Source organism: Erythrolamprus reginae, chromosome 9 (assembly GCF_031021105.1).
Source record: "Erythrolamprus reginae isolate rEryReg1 chromosome 9, rEryReg1.hap1, whole genome shotgun sequence".
NCBI lineage: Eukaryota > Metazoa > Chordata > Lepidosauria > Squamata > Dipsadidae > Erythrolamprus > Erythrolamprus reginae.
In genome coordinates, this window is record NC_091958.1 from 4,584,602 (window position 1) to 4,603,420 (window position 18,819).

An 18,819-nucleotide genomic window follows, 5' to 3' on the forward strand; every position below is an offset into this window, starting at 1 on the left:
TGGCATAGAAGTCGAATAAATAAATAAATTAAATAAATAAATAAACTTGGTAACTGTAAGACTTGTGGACTTCAACTCCCAGAATTCTCCAGCCAACCCATTCTGAGAGTGGAAGTCCACAAGTCTTAAACGTTGCCAAGTTTGGAGACCAGACCCCTATTTTAGACTAACAGGGCTGTCCCCATCCAGGGTCATTTTTCCAGGCCGGATTCTGAACAGAATCTCTCCACCACTGATATTCCCTGCCTGTAATTGCAGATCTGTGCTGTGGTGCATCCTGAGTCTTCAATTTAAGAGGATTTACCTGGAATGCCATCTGAATGGTCTGCTCCGTATTGGCAGGATTACACAGGACCGACAAACCAATCACATATTCTCGGAAGTCTATGGTCCCATCGCCGTTCTGAACGAAACACAAGACAATCACAAATAATGTTGAAGTCGCTGACATGTCTCTTTCACTCATCCATTCAGTTGATGTCCTTCAAAACATAGAAGATTGACGGCAGAAAAAGACCTCATGGTCCATTTAGTCTGCCTTTATACTATTTCCTGTATTTTATCTTAGGATGGATATATGTTTATCCCAAGTTTTATGCTTAAGACCAACCACGTCTGCTGGAATTTTGTTCCAAGCATCTACTACTCTTTCAGTCAAATAATATTTTCTCACATTGCTTCTGATATTTTCCCCAATTAACCTCAGATTGTGCCCCCTCGTTCTTGTGTTCATTTTCCTATTAAAAACACTTCCGCTGTATAGAGCGCTTTATAACACGCTGTATAGAGCACTGGTAAGACCCCATTTGGAATAATGCTGTGTTCAGTTCTGGAGACCTCACCTACAAAAAGATATGGATAAAATTGAACGGGGTCCAAAGACGGGCTACAAGAATGGTGGAAGGTCTTAAGCATAAAACGTATCAGGAAAGACTTCATGAACTCAATCTGTATAGTCTGGAGGACAGAAGGAAAGGGGGGGGACACGATCGAAACATTTAAATATGTTAAAGTGTTAAAGAAGGTTCAGGAGGGAAGTGTTTTTAATAGGAACACAAGAACAAGGGGACACAATCTGAGGTTAGTTGGGGGAAAGATCAGAAGCAACGTGAGAAAATATTATTTTACTGAAAGAGTAGTAGATGCTTGGAGCAAACTTCCAGGAGACGTGGTTGGTCTTTTTCTGTCATCAATCTTCTATGTTTCTATGTGTCCCTCCTGAACCTTATTTAACCCTTTAACATATTTAAATGTTTCTATCATGTCCCCCCTTTCCCTTCTGTCCTCCAGACTATACAGATTGAGTTCATTAAGTCGTTCCTGGTAGGTTTTACGCTTAAGACCTTCCACTAATTTTGTAGCCCGTCTTTGGACTGGTGGCCAGGCTCTGCACAGAATCTATACACGCTTCCCTGGTTGGTGGAAGGTTTTGGGTTTTCTTTAGATTCAGTGGTTCAGTTCAGAAAAGGAACTGAATTGAACAAAAGTCTAGGCCTGCCTTGGCAGAAAAACTAACAAACCTTTGTTTTTGTTAAAGCCAAAGGCATTATTTTTTATTTGCTCCTTCTCTCTCCCCAACCCACAAGAAGAAGTCATTTCTTCCTACATTCAAGAGGAAAACTAGAGGTTTTCAAGGGCTGCTCCCATGGAGGGTTGCATTCCATTCTCCTTTGAAACCAAGAATGTAATTGTCTCCCTAAGGCTGGCATGCAAGTCTGGAGGTTTAACCCTTTCTCTGCTGCAGCTGACAGGCGGAAAGAGAGTGCAATTATTTGGGCACGGCTGCAAAAGTCATAAAGCTTTTAAAGGCTGCACCACCCTGCACTGAATAACTCTGCAAAAATCTGAAGGTCTCCTCCAAGGATCTTATAAAATCTGATTCAGACTTTTGGGATCTGTTCTCACTATGTGGTGGTTGTTGTTGTTTGTTTGTTTGTTTGTTTATTAATCAGATTTCAATGCTGCCTTTCTCCTGGGACTCAAGGCGGCCCACTATAAACAAATACAAAACATTGAAGAAATCTAATATTAAAATACTCTAAACATCTCAATAGTAAAAGCACGTAGAAACCTAACTTAAGTTGTATTCTAAAACCCCTATACAGTGGTACCTCTACTTAAGAAGTTAATTCATTCCATGACCAGGTTCTTAACTGGAAACATTCTTAAGTAGAAGCAATTTTTCCCATAGGACTCAATGTAAAAGCAAATAATGCATGCAAACACATTAGGAAAGAAGTAAAAGCTTGGAATTTGGGTGGGAGGGGGAGGAGGAAGAAGAGGAGGAGGAGGAGAGTCGCTGCCGAAAGAAATAGGTAAGGTGAGCGCCCCCTTTTGCCTTTCCGCACCTAGATGCTGCGGGAGGCAACCTCGGACTGGCACAACCACAGTGAAGTGGTTAATTCCCTCTCCAAGCGCCCAGAGAAAGGAAAATGCTTTGTTTGCTCTGGACTGCCAAAGCCTCCTTAAGTGCCACTGAAAGGCTCCTCTGGCAGCCCAGAAAAACCCAAGATGGCTGGGATTAAATGGGGAATAGCAGGAAACTGGCCGGGCCTTCGTGCCGCTCTCAAATTTCCTGTGAAATTTTTCTGGCTCGGGTTCTTAAGTAGAAAATGGTTCTTAAGTAGAGGCAAAAAAATCTTGAACACAAGTTCTTATCTAGAAAAGTTCTTAAGTAGAGGCGTTCTTGAGTAGAGGTACCACTGTATATTTAAAAAAGCTGGCTGAGGAATTCTGGGAGTTTGAAGTCCACAAGTCTTAAAGTTGCCAAGGTTGGAGACCCTCTGCTTTAGGTTGCTAAAATGAGGATCCAGAAAGCCTCCAACACATTTCATTCAAAGAGATCTCCAGGAAGCCTCGTGGGTTTTGACCTCCCTTGATCTGCGAGGGGCAAATTCTTGACTCTCCTTTGGAAAAGGAAGCAGCTGGGTTCAGGGATTGTCATTGTCACCGACTATTTCTCTGCTCCGGGGTATATTCCCGCCTCTTGGAAGCTTGCCTTGAAGGGAAGGGCTGGGCTTTTGCTGCGTAAATTTGTTAGCAATGCTTATTTTGGCCTACGAAGATCAGCAGCCGCTCTTGTGACCCAGCGGGACAGCAGTTCTTGGCTTGATCCCAAACAGTCAAAGCCAAGTCAGACCAGGTTATTACTTGGAAAGTAACTGCAAGCGAGAGCAAGTTAGGCCTTGCAACATCTTAGCCACAAAGCAGAGGAAGGCTCTTTGGATGCGTTGCCAAGGAACCAACCCATCAAATGATCAAGAGAACTTGCTTTCCTCTCAAGGGAGCCCTTGTTTTCCTTTCAAAGGAATATGCAGGGGAGAGAGAGAGAGAAACACACAGAGAGAGAACAGAAATGCATGTGTATTTAAAGCAAGGTCGAACAATTAAAAACAGAGTAGTATTTGAATACAGTTCCTTCCCCCCACCTTTTCAAAACAATCTACACTGAGAACTGGGCAAAGAAATTTTTTTAAAGTTGTTCCTCAAGGGGGAGGGCTTATTTCTGATTTAAAAAAACCCAATAAGAATCATTTCTTTCAGTTCATTTATATTTTTCTTATATTCAGAAATGTTCAAACTACCAATCCCACACCAACTTTAGTAAAATTGAACACATGTTTGCAAGCTAAACTATCTATAAATTGAAAAAAAAATCACCAAAATGGGGGGGGGGGCTGCCTTTTATAATCAAAATAAAGCAATATGCATAATTTTTTTTCAGTTCAATTTTCATATCATTGTGTGCAGAAATGTTCAGACTACTTTCCAAGTGAAAAAAGATTTCAAATTGACCAAACATAAGTACTTCTAATGAAGAGTTTTCGGTCCAGGTCAAGGTGACCCGGGAACAGAACAAGTGTACCGTAACTTTTTTTTTTCAGCAAGAAAGAACCCCCCCAAAAAAAGAAAATTCTCATAGAGAGAACCCCTGAAATGATGAAAAGTCATGAAATTTCAAGTTTCAGATATGCAGGGAAAATTTTTTAGAGGTTCTCAAACTTTGATTTCGAGTCGCACAGACCCGAAAAGCACAGCAGGGTTTTAAAGCAACTGAGCATCAGAGAACTCCAACCCTGGCACCTTTCCTTCTCTTACCTACTTTCCCTTCACTCCTCCTTTACCTCTCTCTCTCTCCTTCTCTTCCTTCATTGCTGCTCCTTTCCTCGGCCTCTCTCTCCTTCTCTTCCTCCCTTTCTACTTCCCCTTCTGTCTTCTAAAACCTTTTCTAGAGTGTCTTCATAGAAACATAGAAGATTGACGTCAGAAAAAGACCTCATGGTCCATCTAGTCTGCCCTTGTCTTCCAGCCAAGAGGGAGAAAACACAATTAAAACAGTAAACATCTACCTTAACAAACTGTTACTCTACATTCAACTTTTGAATCTGGACCACCACTGATTTTCATCTTTACTCGTAATTCTAAAAACAATATAACTTTATTGCAGGTATCTATTCGCCTAACTTCGCCTAACCAATAAGAAAGCTCAATTTGCCATCTGGAACCTCCCATCTAATTAAAACCAAATTTTAACTTAAACTGTTTAATAACTATCATTATTCACTTTCCATAGAGTTTGTTATTACTAAGTTCTAAGCCTATTGCTCCCTCCCCTTTCTTTGCCTCTTTCCCACTAATTTGTTTTCTATTTCCCCCTCTTGAATAGTAGCTAAATGCCTCTACAATATTTTTATATAATTAAAACATGCTATCTTTTGTTAATTTATTATTTTATTTTATTTTATTTTATTTTATTTTATTTTATTTTATTTTATTTTATTTTATTTTATTTTATTTTATGTATGTATGTATGTATGTATGTATGTATTGATTTGATTTGATTTGATTTGATTTGATTTGATTTGATTTGATTTGATTTGATTTGATTTGATTTGTATACCACCCCTCTCTGTAGACTCGGGGCGGCTAACAACAGTAAAAAACAATATAAACAAATCTAATATTAAAAGTAGCTTAAAAACCCCAATTTAAGAAACCAATCATACATACAAACATACCATGCATAAATTTTGTAAGCCTAGGGGAAGGGTTCCCCCATGCCTGATGACAGAGGTGGGTTTTAAGGAGCTTATGAAAGGCAAGGAGGGTGGGGGCAACTCTGATATCTGGGGGAGTTGGTTCCAGACAGTCGGGGCCGCCACAGAGAAGGCTCTTCCCCTGGGTCAGACGACATTGTTTAGTCGACAGGATCCAGAGAAGGCCAACTCTGTGGGACCTAACCGGTCGCTGGGATTCGTGTGGCAGATGACGGTCCCAGAGATATTCTGGCCCGATGCCATGAAGGGCTTTATAGGTCATAACCAACACTTTGAATTGTGATCGGCAACCGATCGGCAACCAATGCAGACTGGGGAGTGTTGGTGTAACATGGGCATATTTAGGAAAGCCCATGATTGCTCTCGCAGCTGCATTCTGCACGATCTGGAGTTTCCGAACACTTTTCAAAGGTAGCCCCATGTAGAGAGCTATAATGCTAATAAACATTATTTCTAATTAAACTTCCAAAAAATTTCCTATACTTATCCTACTTCTTTTCTTTAATTCAAAGTTTAGATATAGTAAGTATCAAACTTTTCCATTTAAGCGACTTCTACTTTTTTAAGCAGGGCTGGCTGAGGAATTCTGGGATTTGAAGTCCACACGCCATAGTTGCCAAGGTTGGAGAGCTCTGCTCTACATAATGCAAGTACATTTGCAGCAAATATTGTTGGGTGAATCTCCTCTTTTAAGGAGATGATCTCATATAAGTTTGCACTGGTTCTGCAAACTGGGAGTGGTGGCAGGAGGTTTCAACCACCTGCCCGGACATCATTAACAATGCTCTGCAAATGCGCAGAAGTGTTGTGAGCATGCCCATGTATTCTGGTTCCTGCACCAGTAGCAAAGATATGTGGAACCCACTACTGATCTGCAGCTACAGGACATAGCTGTCCACAATTCAGAAAGCTGGCCAGTTGTCTTCCTCATTTGAAACTAGGAACTTTTGTGCAACGGCAAATTATCCTCTGAGATTTTTGGCTGAGGATAGACACAGCTGCCACAACTGTCATGGAGCAAGCAACGAGACCATGACCTCTTCCTCTGAGCTGATTCGGAGATGCTGGTTCTCATTGCAACTAGAGTTTGTCCAACTAGGGTGGAGTCAAGAAGGCATGAAGGGCAGTTTGCACACAACACTCAAGCCCCAAACCAAGTCAACACAATGGCATAGATGTGAGTCACGGAGCCCATCAAAATCAATTGAGAAGGAACAAGCACATTTCGAGACGTTTATGGGATTTACTCAGGGCAAAGTTAGGATCTGTTCCAGAGGAGATAGGGATGTCATCTTTGAAGCTGTTCAGGGCGCCACAAGGACAATCACCTCTAAAGCATTTTTCCAGTTCAAAAACAAATAACCAAGTTTAATCCAGGGTGTCATTTTTCCACCTGTCACAAATGTGCTCGAATCTATCTATCTATCTATCTATCTATCTATCTATCTATCTATCTATCTATCTATCTATCTATCTATCTATCTACATCTATCTATCTATCAATCATCTATCTATCTATCTATCTTATCTATCTATCTATCTATCATCTATCTATCTATCTATCTATCTACATCTATCTATCTATCATATATCTATCTATCTATCTTATCTATCTATCTATCTATCATCTATCTATCTATCTATCTATCTATCATCTATCTATCTATCTATCTATCATCTATCTATCTATCTATCTATCTATCATCTATCTATCTATCTATCATCTATCTATCTATTATCTATCTATCTATCTATCTATCTACATCATCTATCTATCTATCTATCTATCTATCTATCTTATCTATCTATCTATCTATCTATCTATCATCTATCTATCTATCTATCTATCTATCTATCTATCTATCTATCTATCAATCATCTATCTCTCTATCTATCTCTCTATCTATCTTATCTATCTATCTATCTATCTATCTATCATATATCTATCATACATCTATCTGTCTGTCTGTCTGTCTGTGTATCTATCTATCTATCTATCTATCTATCTATCTATCTATCTATCTATTTATTTACCTATCTATCAATCATCTAACAATATATCGATCTATCGATCTATTATCTATCTATCTATCTATCTATCTATCTATCTATCTATCTATCTATCTATCTATCTACCAGGATTTCTTTGGAGAAAAATAAGGTCTAGTAAAAACAAAGTATATTACTCCCTACCACTTTTGGCCACATGTATAAAACAACAAAACAATCCACAATAGTCTCCTTTTGTTATAATCCAGGTTTATTTTCTCTTGTTTACAACGCAGAGAACTTTAAAGGACTAGTCAGAAAAGATCTATTTTTGCCACAATTCCTTTCTTTGACAATCCAGCGCTCAGCAAACGCAACAGAGCAACAAAGCAACATGATAACATAGAAGCTGCAGCTGTGTCCACTCCCTTTGCTAGAGTTAGAACACCGTCTTGTATTCAAAATCTCCCAGAGTGCTGCGTCCATCACCCCAAGTAGCCATTACTGACTATGATGGAAACACAGATATATATGGAATTAGAGGGCAACGGGTTGAGACAGTGGCTAATCTTATTCCTTGAAAAATGAGTTTAGGATCCCAAGTGCCCACTCACGATCAGAGGACAACAGAGTCAAAACCAAGATCTCAGGTTATGTTCAACAATAGAAAAAAATGTAAATTGCAATCAAAAAGCACCAGAGGAATTTTCTTAACCTGACCAGGGATTATTCAAGGTTTAGAATCCCTGAATATCAATTTAGGAGGAGAAGTCAAGGGCAGTATTGGCAACGAAATAAGGAAAGGAGATCAAAACACACTTTTCCAAAGCAGAGATTGAAAGAATTTGGAGTAATGATAACAACAGTTGCTTCGTTTTGCACAAAGTCGGCATGAACTTTGGGAGAGTAAACTACCTTTTCTTTTGCAACAAAATACTGAGCTTCCCTCCTAGCTGCTCACGAAATAACTCAGAGGCTCCCACGCCCTTCTAACATGGCTAACGTGAGCTTGCAACCTTAATACTTTTGCAGGATTCAGGCATAGCTGTGAACAACGAATCAAAACATAAGCAATAAGCAAATGCTCTTTTTCAAAAATGCAGGCACTGGCTAATCTCAATAACCAAGAAGTGCTATCAACCAAAAGGCACCCACTGAAATCAGAAAGATTTAATTCAAGTCTTGGCAGAAGCAATTTTACATCTATTCCCCCCCTCCCCCATAAATGGTACGGTCCAAGGTGGAGCAAACCACTGCTTTTGTCTTTCAGCCCCTTGCTTGCTTTAAGAGTACATGGTGAGCTGCAACCACTCTTCGATGTTCAGCTGGACTTTCCCATCCCCGCCTCGGTCCAGTGATTTGAAGGCCCGGAACATTCCATCCATGCGGACCAAGCAGCTGATGAAGTTGTTGAAATCCATGCTGCCGTCTTCGTCGGCGTAACGGCGGATCATCAGCGCATAGAGCTGCTCGTGGAGGTTAAACCCGGCGGCCTTGAAAGCCGTCGGCAGATCCCTCATCTCGATTCTCCCCGCCGGGCCGGCGTGCTCTTTGTAGGAGCACTGCCACTTCTTGATGTTGTTCCAGAGGTAGCGGAACTGGTAGAAGTCCAGCTTGCCGGTGGCGTCGCTGTCCATGACGGCCACCATGCTCCGGCAAGTGTCCAGGCTGAAGGCTTCAGATTGCAGGTCCTGATGGCGGGACATCACCTTGTTGAGGATGTTCATCAGCTCGGTGGCGGAGACTTCCATGTCATCGCCCGCCAGTTGGGTGAAGAGCCGCCGGAACTGGCGCAACTCCTCGCTTTCGTTGGCTTGCACATTGGCGAAATGGCTGCGGGGAGCGGGAGGGGGCTCCGGTTTGTACTGGGCGGCAGCTTCACTGATGATGTTCACCAGACCTCCGAGGAGGCCCATAACGTTGACGGCTTTGCCACCACCGCCGCCGCCTCCTCCTCCGCCACTACCACCGCCTCCTCCTCCTCCTGACAGGAGTCCACCAAGGCCTTGTATGAGGCCACCTCCAGCACCTCCACTGCCGCCGCCACTCCTTCCTCCTCCTCCACTACTACCACCTCCTCCTCCTCCTGACAGAAGTCCACCAAGGCCTTGTATGATGGCACCTCCAGCACCTCCTCCTCCTCCTCCAGTCAAGTTCTTCAGGAAGCCTCCAGCACCACCACCACCTCCTCCTCCTCCTCCTCCTCCTCCACTACCACCACTACCTCCTCCTCCTCCTCCGGTCAAGTTCTTCAGGAAAGCTCCAGCACCTCCTCCTCCTCCACCACCACCTCCTCCTCCTCCTCCTCCGGTCAAGTTCTTCAGGAAGGCTCCAGCACCTCCACCACCACCTCCTCCTCCTCCACCACCACCACCACCACCGGCGGCATCTAGCAAAGCTTGAGCAAGGAACATGGTGGAGAGTCCCAGAACCTGCAGCCTCTTTCGCAAGCTCCGAGTTGTCTGTGTGAAGAGAGCAGGCAGAGCTGGGCGTGTTCAAGAGGAGATTAACTCCCGCTGCTGCCAAAGGAAATCGCAACCCTTCATGTCCGCACACGTCATGTTTTCCACAGCTGGAATCTATTGTGGGTGCGGGGCGGGGGGCCTCGCCCAAGCTCAGCGAGGGTGGAATTTTCCTTCTGCAAACTTGGAAGGAGGAAGACTTTTCAGGCAACCCTCCCTCTTCAATCTTTTCTCTGGTTTGATGGCTCTTTTGGAGTTCACCACCAGCTCAATACTCGGAGAACTTCTTATCCGTTTTGTATTACATATTAAAATTCTCTTTTCTTTATGCTCTCCTTCCCTCCCTCCCTCCCTTCTCCCTCATTTCCCCCCCTCCATTCTCCCTTCCTCTCTTCCCTCTCTCCCTCTCTTCTTCCCCCCTCTCTCCCCCTCTCTCCCCTCCCTCCCTTCTCCCTCTCTCTCCCTCCCTCCATATATAGACCTTTATTACAGTCAATAATAAAGGTCCATATATTAATATATACTGTAATATTAATAATAATTTTTTAAAAAACAGAAAAAAACAGAAAAACAGAACATCCAAGAACCATTTCAGATTCTTAGAATCTAGACACTTTAGTATCTCTTTGATCATAGTGGCAGGTTCTTGGGTGATAAATGTAGTCCTTGACTTACAACAGTTCGTTGACCCTCCCTCCCTTCTCCCTCCCTCTCCGTCCCTCTCTTCCCTCCCTCCCTTCTCCATCATTTCCCTCCCTCCCTTCTCCCTTCTCCCTCCCTCTCTTCCCTCCCTTCTCCCTCATTTCCCTCCCTCCCTCTTTTCCCTCTCTCCCTCTCTTCTCCCCTTCCTCTCTCCCTCTCTTCTCCCCTTCCTCTCTCCCTCTCTTCCCTCCCTCCTTTCTCCCTCTCTCTCTCTCTCCCCCTCTCCCTCTCTCTCTGTGTGTCACAAGCTTCATTTCTGCAAACACTACAATGCTCGTTTTGTTTTCCTCGTGGGAGGAGCAGACACACCACACTTACTCTGTCGAAGAGAGTAAAGAGCTCCTGCAAGACATCCGAGACGGGCAGCTTCAGATAGTTAGCAAACTCTTCGATCCCGATCCGACCCCCTTTGGAGGTGCTGGCGATCTTGGCAAATTGATCCAGCTGCTCGCGGATGCCGTCCCATTTGAGGCTGTGCAAACAGAGGGAGGGGAGGGGTGGAGGGAGAGAAAGAAAGGGGGACATGAAGCAGCTGCCACTTTCCAACTCAGGCCTGGAAGCCAGAAGAGTTAACTAAGAGGGAAGCAATTCATATTTACGAGGTGGAGACCGGCCTCTTAAAAGTTATCACTAGCAGCCCTTTTAAGTAGCAGTTGGACCTGTTTATGGCAGTGTTTCCCAACCTTGTCAACTTGAAGATATTTGTACTTCAACTCCAAATATCTTCAAGTTGCCAAGGCTGGGAAGCACTGGTTTATGGGATACATGCATAAAAAAGGAGAAAGATGGTTAAAAAGAAGATAATTCACATAATTGTTATTACAGATGCAATGCAGTTTCATTTTGCATATTGAAGTTACAAATCAAACAGAAAAGGGGGAGAAATATTGGTTTAAAACAGACGCTTCTGACCAGATATATATGATGCATAGACAAATTTGTGCAATTATGCAGTTCAGCACTTGCAACTATTGTGCATGAAAATCCACTCTTAATGTTTCCAATTCCATACCTTATTGGATCTTTAAATTTAAGGTATTTTTCCTACTTTCCTTCCTTCCTTCCTTCCCCCCCCTCTCTCTCTCACTTTCTTCTTTCTTTTCCTTCTCTCTTTCTTTCATTCTTTTATGCTTTCTTTCTCTTTCTTTTTTCTCTCCTTTCTCTTTCTTTTTCTCTTTCTTTTCTTTCTTCTCTCTTTCTCTCTTTCTTTCTTTCTTTCTCTTTCTTTCTCTTTTCTCTTCCTTCCTTCCCTCCTTCACTTCTTTCTTCCTCTTTCTTTTCCTTTCCTTTCCTTTCTTCATTCTTTGAGTCTTCGGAGAGGGGCGGCATACAAATATTACAATAATAATAATAATAATAATAATAATAATAATAATAATAATAATAATAATAATAATTTTATTATTTATTATTTATTATTTATTATTTATTATTTATTATTTATTATTTATTATTTATTATTTATTATTTATTATTTATTATTTATTATTTATTATTTATTATTTATTATTTATTATTTATTATTTATTATTTATTATTTATTATTTATTATTTATTATTTATTATTTATTATTTATTATTTATTATTTATTATTTATTATTTATTCTAATAGGGATATGGCCTTCTGAAAACCAAAGTGCTGGTGTTCACCCTCATTTCAGTCTTCAAAACTCTACCTGCACCCCACAAAAGCGTCTTCTGTCATTGAAAGAAATGAAAAGAGACACCAGAGGAAAAAAGTAAAACTATGACAGGCCCCTTCAGTCCAAACTTTGCATCCACTTGTTCCAGGGGAGGAAAGCACATAAATGAGGTGTCAATACATTTCTTTGTGGTCTCAAGCATCCACCAGCTTTCTTGGGAAACAGGCATTATATGTCAACACACCCACTGAAGTTTGATAGTCACTGAAGTTGCCCTCTCAAGGCTCTCCTAGAAGTCCAACTGAGCCCTCCTGGGAGTTCTCTTCCAACTCTACTAAGGTTTCATGTCAGTTTCAATGTCACCAATTTCTATTTATAACCAGAAAAAGTTCAACCTATGCACAGCAAATGTTGGAAACCAAATCCCAGGCTTGAGACCCATGATTGTCACCTTTTGCCCGGATCCCTCCAGACCTCTGACAAAGCAGAAAGATCCTAAATGAACTTAATGAACTCAACCTGTGTAGTTTGGAGGACAGAAGGGAAAGGGAGGACATGATAGAAACATTTAAACATGTTCACGGGTTAAATAAGATTCAGGAGGGAAGTGTTTTTAATAGGAAAGTGAACACAAGAACAAGGGGACACAATCTGAAGTTAGTTGGGGGAAAGATCAGAAGCAACATGAGAAAATATTATTTCACTGAAAGAGTAGTAGATGCTTGGAACAAACTTCCAGCAGACGTGGTTGGTCAATCCACAGTCACTGAATTTAAACATGCCTGGGATAAACATAGATCCATCCTGAGATAAAATACAGGAAATAGTATAAGAGCAGACTAGATGGACCAGGAGGTCTTTTTCTGTCGTCAATCTTCTATGTTTCTATGGACTCACTGGAGAAGAGCCTAATGATGGGAACGATTGAGGGCAAAAGAAGAAGGGGACGACAGAGAACGAGGTGGCTGGATGGAGTCACTGAAGGACTTGGTGTGAGCTTCAATGGACTCCAGGAGATGGTGGAGGACAGGAAGTCCTGGCAGAATGGAGCCACAATGAATCAGACACACTCGGCAACTAATAACAACACATTTTTCCCATGACAACAACCGTGTGCAATGGAATTGGCCTACTTACTTCAACTTCTTGCTGATTTTTGTGAATTCCACCAAACCGGCTTCCATGGGAAGAGTTAACTGCCCTGCTGATAGCATGAGCCGACAATCTTCGTAAGTGTGATCTGTGACCGGCACATCCAAAACGCTGCCGTTGAAAAGACACAAAATCCACAAAAATCAGTTCAGCACTAAATTTAAAGCAGCTGCCCAAAGGCCATGGCCAAGTTGTCTTAAGGCACCAGGAGAACTTCCAAATCCAAAATAGAAAGCATATTTAATCAGGAGAATGTAAGCACTGAAAAGATTAGCCCGGATAAAGGCCGAGGCAGTCATTTCTTCGGACTTTGCAAGAAATTTCTTGCCTCTTGAGGCTATAAAAATTATTATTTGGGATGAGAAAGAATCGAGAAGGATTATTTATCCAGGAGGAAGGAAGGGAGGGAGGGAGGAAGGAAGGAAGGAAAGGAAGGAAGGAAAGGAAGGAAGGAAGGAAGGAAGGAAGGAAGGAAGGAAGGAAGGAAGGAAGGAAGGAAGGAAGGAAGGAAGGAAGAAGGATTGGCTCACGCATCTCCATTGCAAATAATAAAATATTCTCCCACAAACACTGACCTTGCCATTTTGTTACGGACTCTGTTGGCGAAAAGGACTGGGTCTTTCTTTTCTGCCTCTGATGGGACATGAGTGGGGAGGAACTGAAAAATAAAGGCAGCCTCAGTAAAAGGTTGTACAATGGTCCAACAAAATTTGCAGCTTTTAAATTTATTTCTCAGCCAGGGGAAAGTAAGACTGTCAGCCACAAGAGGGAGCTACAACCTTAGGAAAGGAAAACGTGCTTCAATAATGAGATTTATCTTGCACCATGTTCAGAAAAAAATACTCTTAGAATTAAAACATCATACGGAAATGGTCTTTCTTTCTTTCTTTCTTTCTCTTTTTCTTTCTTTCTTTTCCTTCCTACTTTCCTTTATTTCTTTTCTTTCATACCTTCTTTCTCTTTTTTCTCTTTTTCTTTCTTTCTCTTTTTATGTTTCTTTCTTTTTTTTTTCTTCCTCTTTTTCTTTCTTTTTCTTTCTCTCTTTCTCTCCCTCCCTTCCTTTTTTTCTTTTTCTCCTCCTTCCCTTCCCTTTCCCCTTTCCTTCCTCTCTCTTTCTCCGTTTCTTGCTCCTTCCCTTCCCCACCAATAAGTACGAACTAGACCCAATTTATTCTGCTTAACCAGACAAAACAGACATTTATTTTTGTCCTTACCTCCACTTCAACTTTTGTAAAGGCCTGGCACAAAGTCAGCAGAAATGCTTGTTTGCTGAAAAACAACAGAAAGACTATATTTACAAGATTGCTTTGTAGCATTCGGATTTATTCCTCTAAGACTTCGTTTAACACCTGTTGTAAAAATGATTAAACAATTGGGTCTGGTCATGTGGGCACCTCACTTTACAACCACAATAAATAAAGACCAGAAATTCTGGATTGTTGTTGTTACTCCAGATGATAATTAATGGAGCGGAGGCAGAAGAGAAAGAGGAGGAGGAGGAGGAGAAGAAAGAGGAAGAGAAGGAGGAGGAGGAGGAAGAGAAAGAGGAGGAGGAGGAAGAGGAGGAGGAGGAAGAGGAGGAGGAGGAGAAAGAGGAGGAGGAAGAAGAAGAGAAAGAGGAGGAGGAGGAAGAGGAGGAGGAGGAAGAGAAAGAGGAGGAGGAGGAGAAAGAGGAGGAGGAGGAGGAGGAAGGAGAAGAAGAAGAAAAGAAGGAGAATGAGAAGAAGAAGAAGAAAAGAAAGAGAATCATCAGCTCCATCATCCTCACTTTTACCCACTGCCACCACAAACCCTTTGATCTGTGTAACAAATTTAAAAAGGCAACAATGCTCAATACTTGACCAACACAAATAAGTCTGTACAAAGTACATTTCTGTTTCAAGATTTTGACTTACAAGCTGTATCCCTGCCAGGTCCATGTCACAGTATCCTGGAGGAATTAAAGGAAAGAGGGGAAAAAGAGAGATAATTTATTCGACAATAAGAAGACACGATCACGAAACGAAACAAGGGAAGTCGAGGTTTTTCAGTTGCAAGCTGGTGGCTAATAAGTGGCCAATGATGGGGTAGTTTATTTGGAATAAAAATAACCAGAAATAGCTTTTGAAATTCTCCACCAAAGTTAAGAGCGGAAAAATTAGGTGGGCAATTTTGCAGAATTATTCAAGGGGCAAAGAAAAATAAATAAAAATAACAACTGATGGCTTTTTGGTTAGTAAGATTTATGTGTGGTGATGATTGGGTTGTATTGATTGTTTTTAAATGATAGTGGGGTTTTAGCTATAGTTTTAATTATTGGATTTGTACTGCTTTGTTTATTGCTATTGTGAGCCGCCCCGAGACTTTGGAGAGAGCAGCATACAAATCTAATAAATTATTATTATTAATTATTATTATTATAAACCAATAATTTGCTATGGTTTTGCTGAAAATCGGAGGAGCTGGGTTTCAATAAAACTGTCATACAACACATGACCTCATGAGCATGTTTCACTTGAAACAGCATCCATAAATGCAGTTACGTTGCTGAATGCTTGAAGTTGTTCCTGTGACTTTGAATCTGGGTCAAACCAGCTGAAGATGCACCAGTTGCGACCCTACTTGGACCGGGAGTCACTGCTCACAGTCACTCATGCCCTCATCACCTCGAGACTCGACTACTGTAACGCTCTCTACATGGGGCTACCTTTGAAAAATGTTTGGAAACTTAAGATCGTGCAGAATGCAGCCGCGAGAGCAATCATAGGCTTCTTTAAATATGCCCATGTTTCGCCATCACTCCGCAGTCTGCATTGGTTGCCGATCAATTTCCGGTCACAATTCAAAGTGTTGGTTATGACCTATAAAGCCCTTCATGGCACCGGACCAGAATATCTCAGGGACTGCCTTCTGCTGCACGAATCCCAGCGACCAGTTAGGTCCCACAGAGTGGGTCTTCTCCGGGTCCCGTCAACCAAACAATGTCGCTTGGCGAGACCCAGGGGAAGAGCCTTCTCTGTGGCGGCCCCGGCCCTCTGGAACCAACTCCCCTCAAAGATTAGAATCACCCAAACCTCCTTGCCTTTCATAAGCTACTTAAAACCCACCTCTGCCGTCAGGCATGGGGGAATTGAGATCCTCTTTCCCCCTAGGCCTTTACAATTCTATGCATGGAATGTATGTATGTATGTTTGGTTTTTTATATTAATGGGTTTTTAATCGTTCTTAGTATTGAATTACTATTGTACACTGTTTTATTGTTGCTGTTAGCCGCCCCGAGTCTCCGGAGAGGAGCGGCATACAAATCCAATAAATAAATAAATAAATAATAAGATGGGTCCGTTGTAACTTGGAAGTGTTGCGAGATGACTGATCATAAGTCCAGGGGTGCCCGTACAACTGAGCTAGTTTTCTGGTGGCCAAAGTGAACAGAGGAATTTCAAGAGGAAATCTCCTTCTGTCTAAATTCAAAACTCACCAACTTGTTGGGGTAGCGAATAAGCACGGGCTGAACAGGAACCCCAGGAATAAAAGCTCCTGAAAATAAAAGCAATGTGTTTGAAAGTTCCTGCATCTTTCGCTTGCAACTCCAGCATTTTGCAGAAAGTAAATAATATCTATTTATCTCAAAGTAAAATAATCGTGACAAAAGAATTCCCCAATGCTTACAAAAGAGGCTATTTTTTATTTGACCCAGTCCTTCATTTTCTATTTCCTTTGTGGCATTCTGTTACAAATTCTGTTTACATAAAGCATTGCAAAGAGCAAACCAAGTGTACAGTCACCATGTGCTTTACTGCTCATCTATATTCCTGTAATAGGAAACAGGAAACTCTTAATATGTCCATAACAAGCTTTTAAATGTCTGACATACATCTTGAACTTTTTCCTTCTGCTTTTCCAAAATAAGTCATCCGGCAAAGTTTTCCTTACCTTGTTTAAATGTGATCAAACATGATCGGTTTGTACACGTCCCTTCTGGGAAAATCATTACCTAGAGTGCAGGGAAGAAGGAAAGAAAGCAAGAAAAAAAAGAAAAGGTAAAAAAGGAAAAAGGAAAGAAAGAAGAGAGAGAGAGAGAGAGAAAGAAATCAAGAAAAGGTAAAAAAGAAAAGAAAGAAGAAAAAGAGAGAAAGGAAGGGAAGAAAGAAAGAAAGAAAGAGAAAAGGTAAAAAAGAAAAAAGAAAAGAAGGAAAGAAGGAAGGAAGGGACGAGGAAGGAAAGAAAGAAAGAAAGAAAGAAGGAAGGAAGGAAGGAAGGAAGGAAGGAAGGAAGGAAGGAAAATAAGATCAATCATAATTGACAGTTCCTGCTTCAGGTTTGACTGTGTGATCATTCTTCCAAAACTACCATACTAAAAACAATATTTTTCTCAAACGTTAGCTAAGAAACTTAATCCTGATTTCTCTCTAAAGTTTAAACATTGGAACAGTTTATTTAGTAAATTCCTTTTTACCGCCAGAGGGCACTCTAAAATCACGCTGTTTTTTCAGCTACAGATGTTATCAAGTTTACCAAATTTCTCCTAAAGGATCACCTCCAGATATATTAAGTTGCAATTCTTAAAAAAGAATTGCCCACTGCATCAGTGATACTACTTAATCCTCTCATTTTTTTGCCATCCCCTTCCTCTTTTGCCTTCCATTTTTCCTCTGATGGGTTCTCCCTTCTCATCAGTTGGCCAACTTTGGTAGGAAGGCAACAGTGTTCCGTGCACGAGTGCCCACACCCTCAATTCAATGCCTGGGGAGGGCAAAAAACAGCTTCCCCTAGCCCATAGAGGCCCTCTGGAAGCTGGAAATGGCCTGTTTTCCAACTTCTGGTGGGACCAGTAGGTTCGTGTTTCACCCTCCCCAGGCTCCAAAGGCTTCCCTGGAGCAGAAGGAAGGTAAAAATGCCTTCCCCTATTCCCCTGGAGGTTCTCTGGAAGCCAAAACTGCACTACCAGAGCCTCCGTGTGAGCCAAAAAGTCAGCTTGCTGACATTGGAGCTGAGCTAGGGCAACAGCTCAGGTGCCAGCAGATAGATAGATAGATAGATAGATAGATAGATAGATAGATAGATAGATAGATAGATAGATAGATAGATAGATTCGTTGATTCATTCATTCATTCATTCATTCATTCATTCATTCATTCATTTATTTATTTATTTATTTATTGGATTTGTATGCCGCCCCTCTCCACAAACTCAGGGTGGCTAACAACAGTAATAAAACAGCATATAACAATAATCCAATGCTAAAAACAGTTAAAAACCCATTATTATAAAACCAAACATACATACAGACATACCATGCATAAAATTGTAAAGGCCTAGGGGGAAAGTGTATCTCAATTCCCCCATGCCTGGCGGCAGAGGTGGGTTTTAAGCAGCTTACGAAAGGCAAGGAGGGTGGGGGCAATTCTCATCTCTGGGGGGAGTTGGTTCCAGAGGGCCAGGGCTGCCACAGAGAAGGCTCTTCCCCTGGGCCCCGCCAAGCGACATTGTTTGGTTGACGGGATCCGGAGAAGGCCCACTCTGTGAGACCTAACTGGTCACTGGGATTCGTGCAGCAGAAGGCGGTCCCTGAGGTAATCTGGTCCGGTGCCATGAAGGGCTTTATAGGTCATAACCAACACTTTGAATTGTGACTGGAAACTGATCGGCAACCAATGCAGACTGCGGAGTGTTGGTGTAACATGGGCATATTTGGGAAAGCCCATGATTGCTCTCGCAGCTGCATTCTGCACGATTTGAAGTTTCTGAACACTCTTCAAAGGTAGCCCCATGTAGAGAGCGTTACAGTAGTCGAATCTCGAGGTGATAAGGGCATGAGTGGCTGTGAGCAGTGA

General features: G+C 41.7%; 2 protein-coding genes across 2 annotated transcripts in view; both read right to left on the bottom strand.

Annotated features, from left to right (window-relative positions):
* LPCAT2 (lysophosphatidylcholine acyltransferase 2) overlaps window positions 1-18,819 on the bottom strand; it is a 43,163-nt gene that overhangs the window by 3,406 nt on the left and 20,938 nt on the right. The window contains exons 5-12 of the mRNA XM_070761898.1: window positions 16,919-16,979; window positions 16,464-16,522; window positions 14,902-14,936; window positions 14,221-14,275; window positions 13,582-13,664; window positions 12,992-13,117; window positions 10,529-10,682; window positions 305-403 (exon numbers count right to left, since the gene is read on the bottom strand). Coding sequence (XP_070617999.1) covers window positions 305-403; window positions 10,529-10,682; window positions 12,992-13,117; window positions 13,582-13,664; window positions 14,221-14,275; window positions 14,902-14,936; window positions 16,464-16,522; window positions 16,919-16,979 — 672 coding nt within the window. The remainder of the gene's footprint in view (window positions 1-304; window positions 404-10,528; window positions 10,683-12,991; window positions 13,118-13,581; window positions 13,665-14,220; window positions 14,276-14,901; window positions 14,937-16,463; window positions 16,523-16,918; window positions 16,980-18,819) is intronic.
* CAPNS2 (calpain small subunit 2) lies at window positions 7,300-9,736 on the bottom strand. The gene has a single exon (XM_070761900.1). It carries the CDS (start codon window positions 9,458-9,460, stop codon window positions 8,330-8,332), a length of 1,131 nt encoding a protein of 376 aa, XP_070618001.1. The 5' UTR covers window positions 9,461-9,736; the 3' UTR covers window positions 7,300-8,329.

Excerpts from the sequence above, each read along its gene's own strand:
- CAPNS2 (XM_070761900.1), bottom strand. The coding sequence starts at position 9,460 with ATGTTCCTTGCTCAAGCTTTGCTAGATGCCGCCGGTGGTGGTGGTGGT.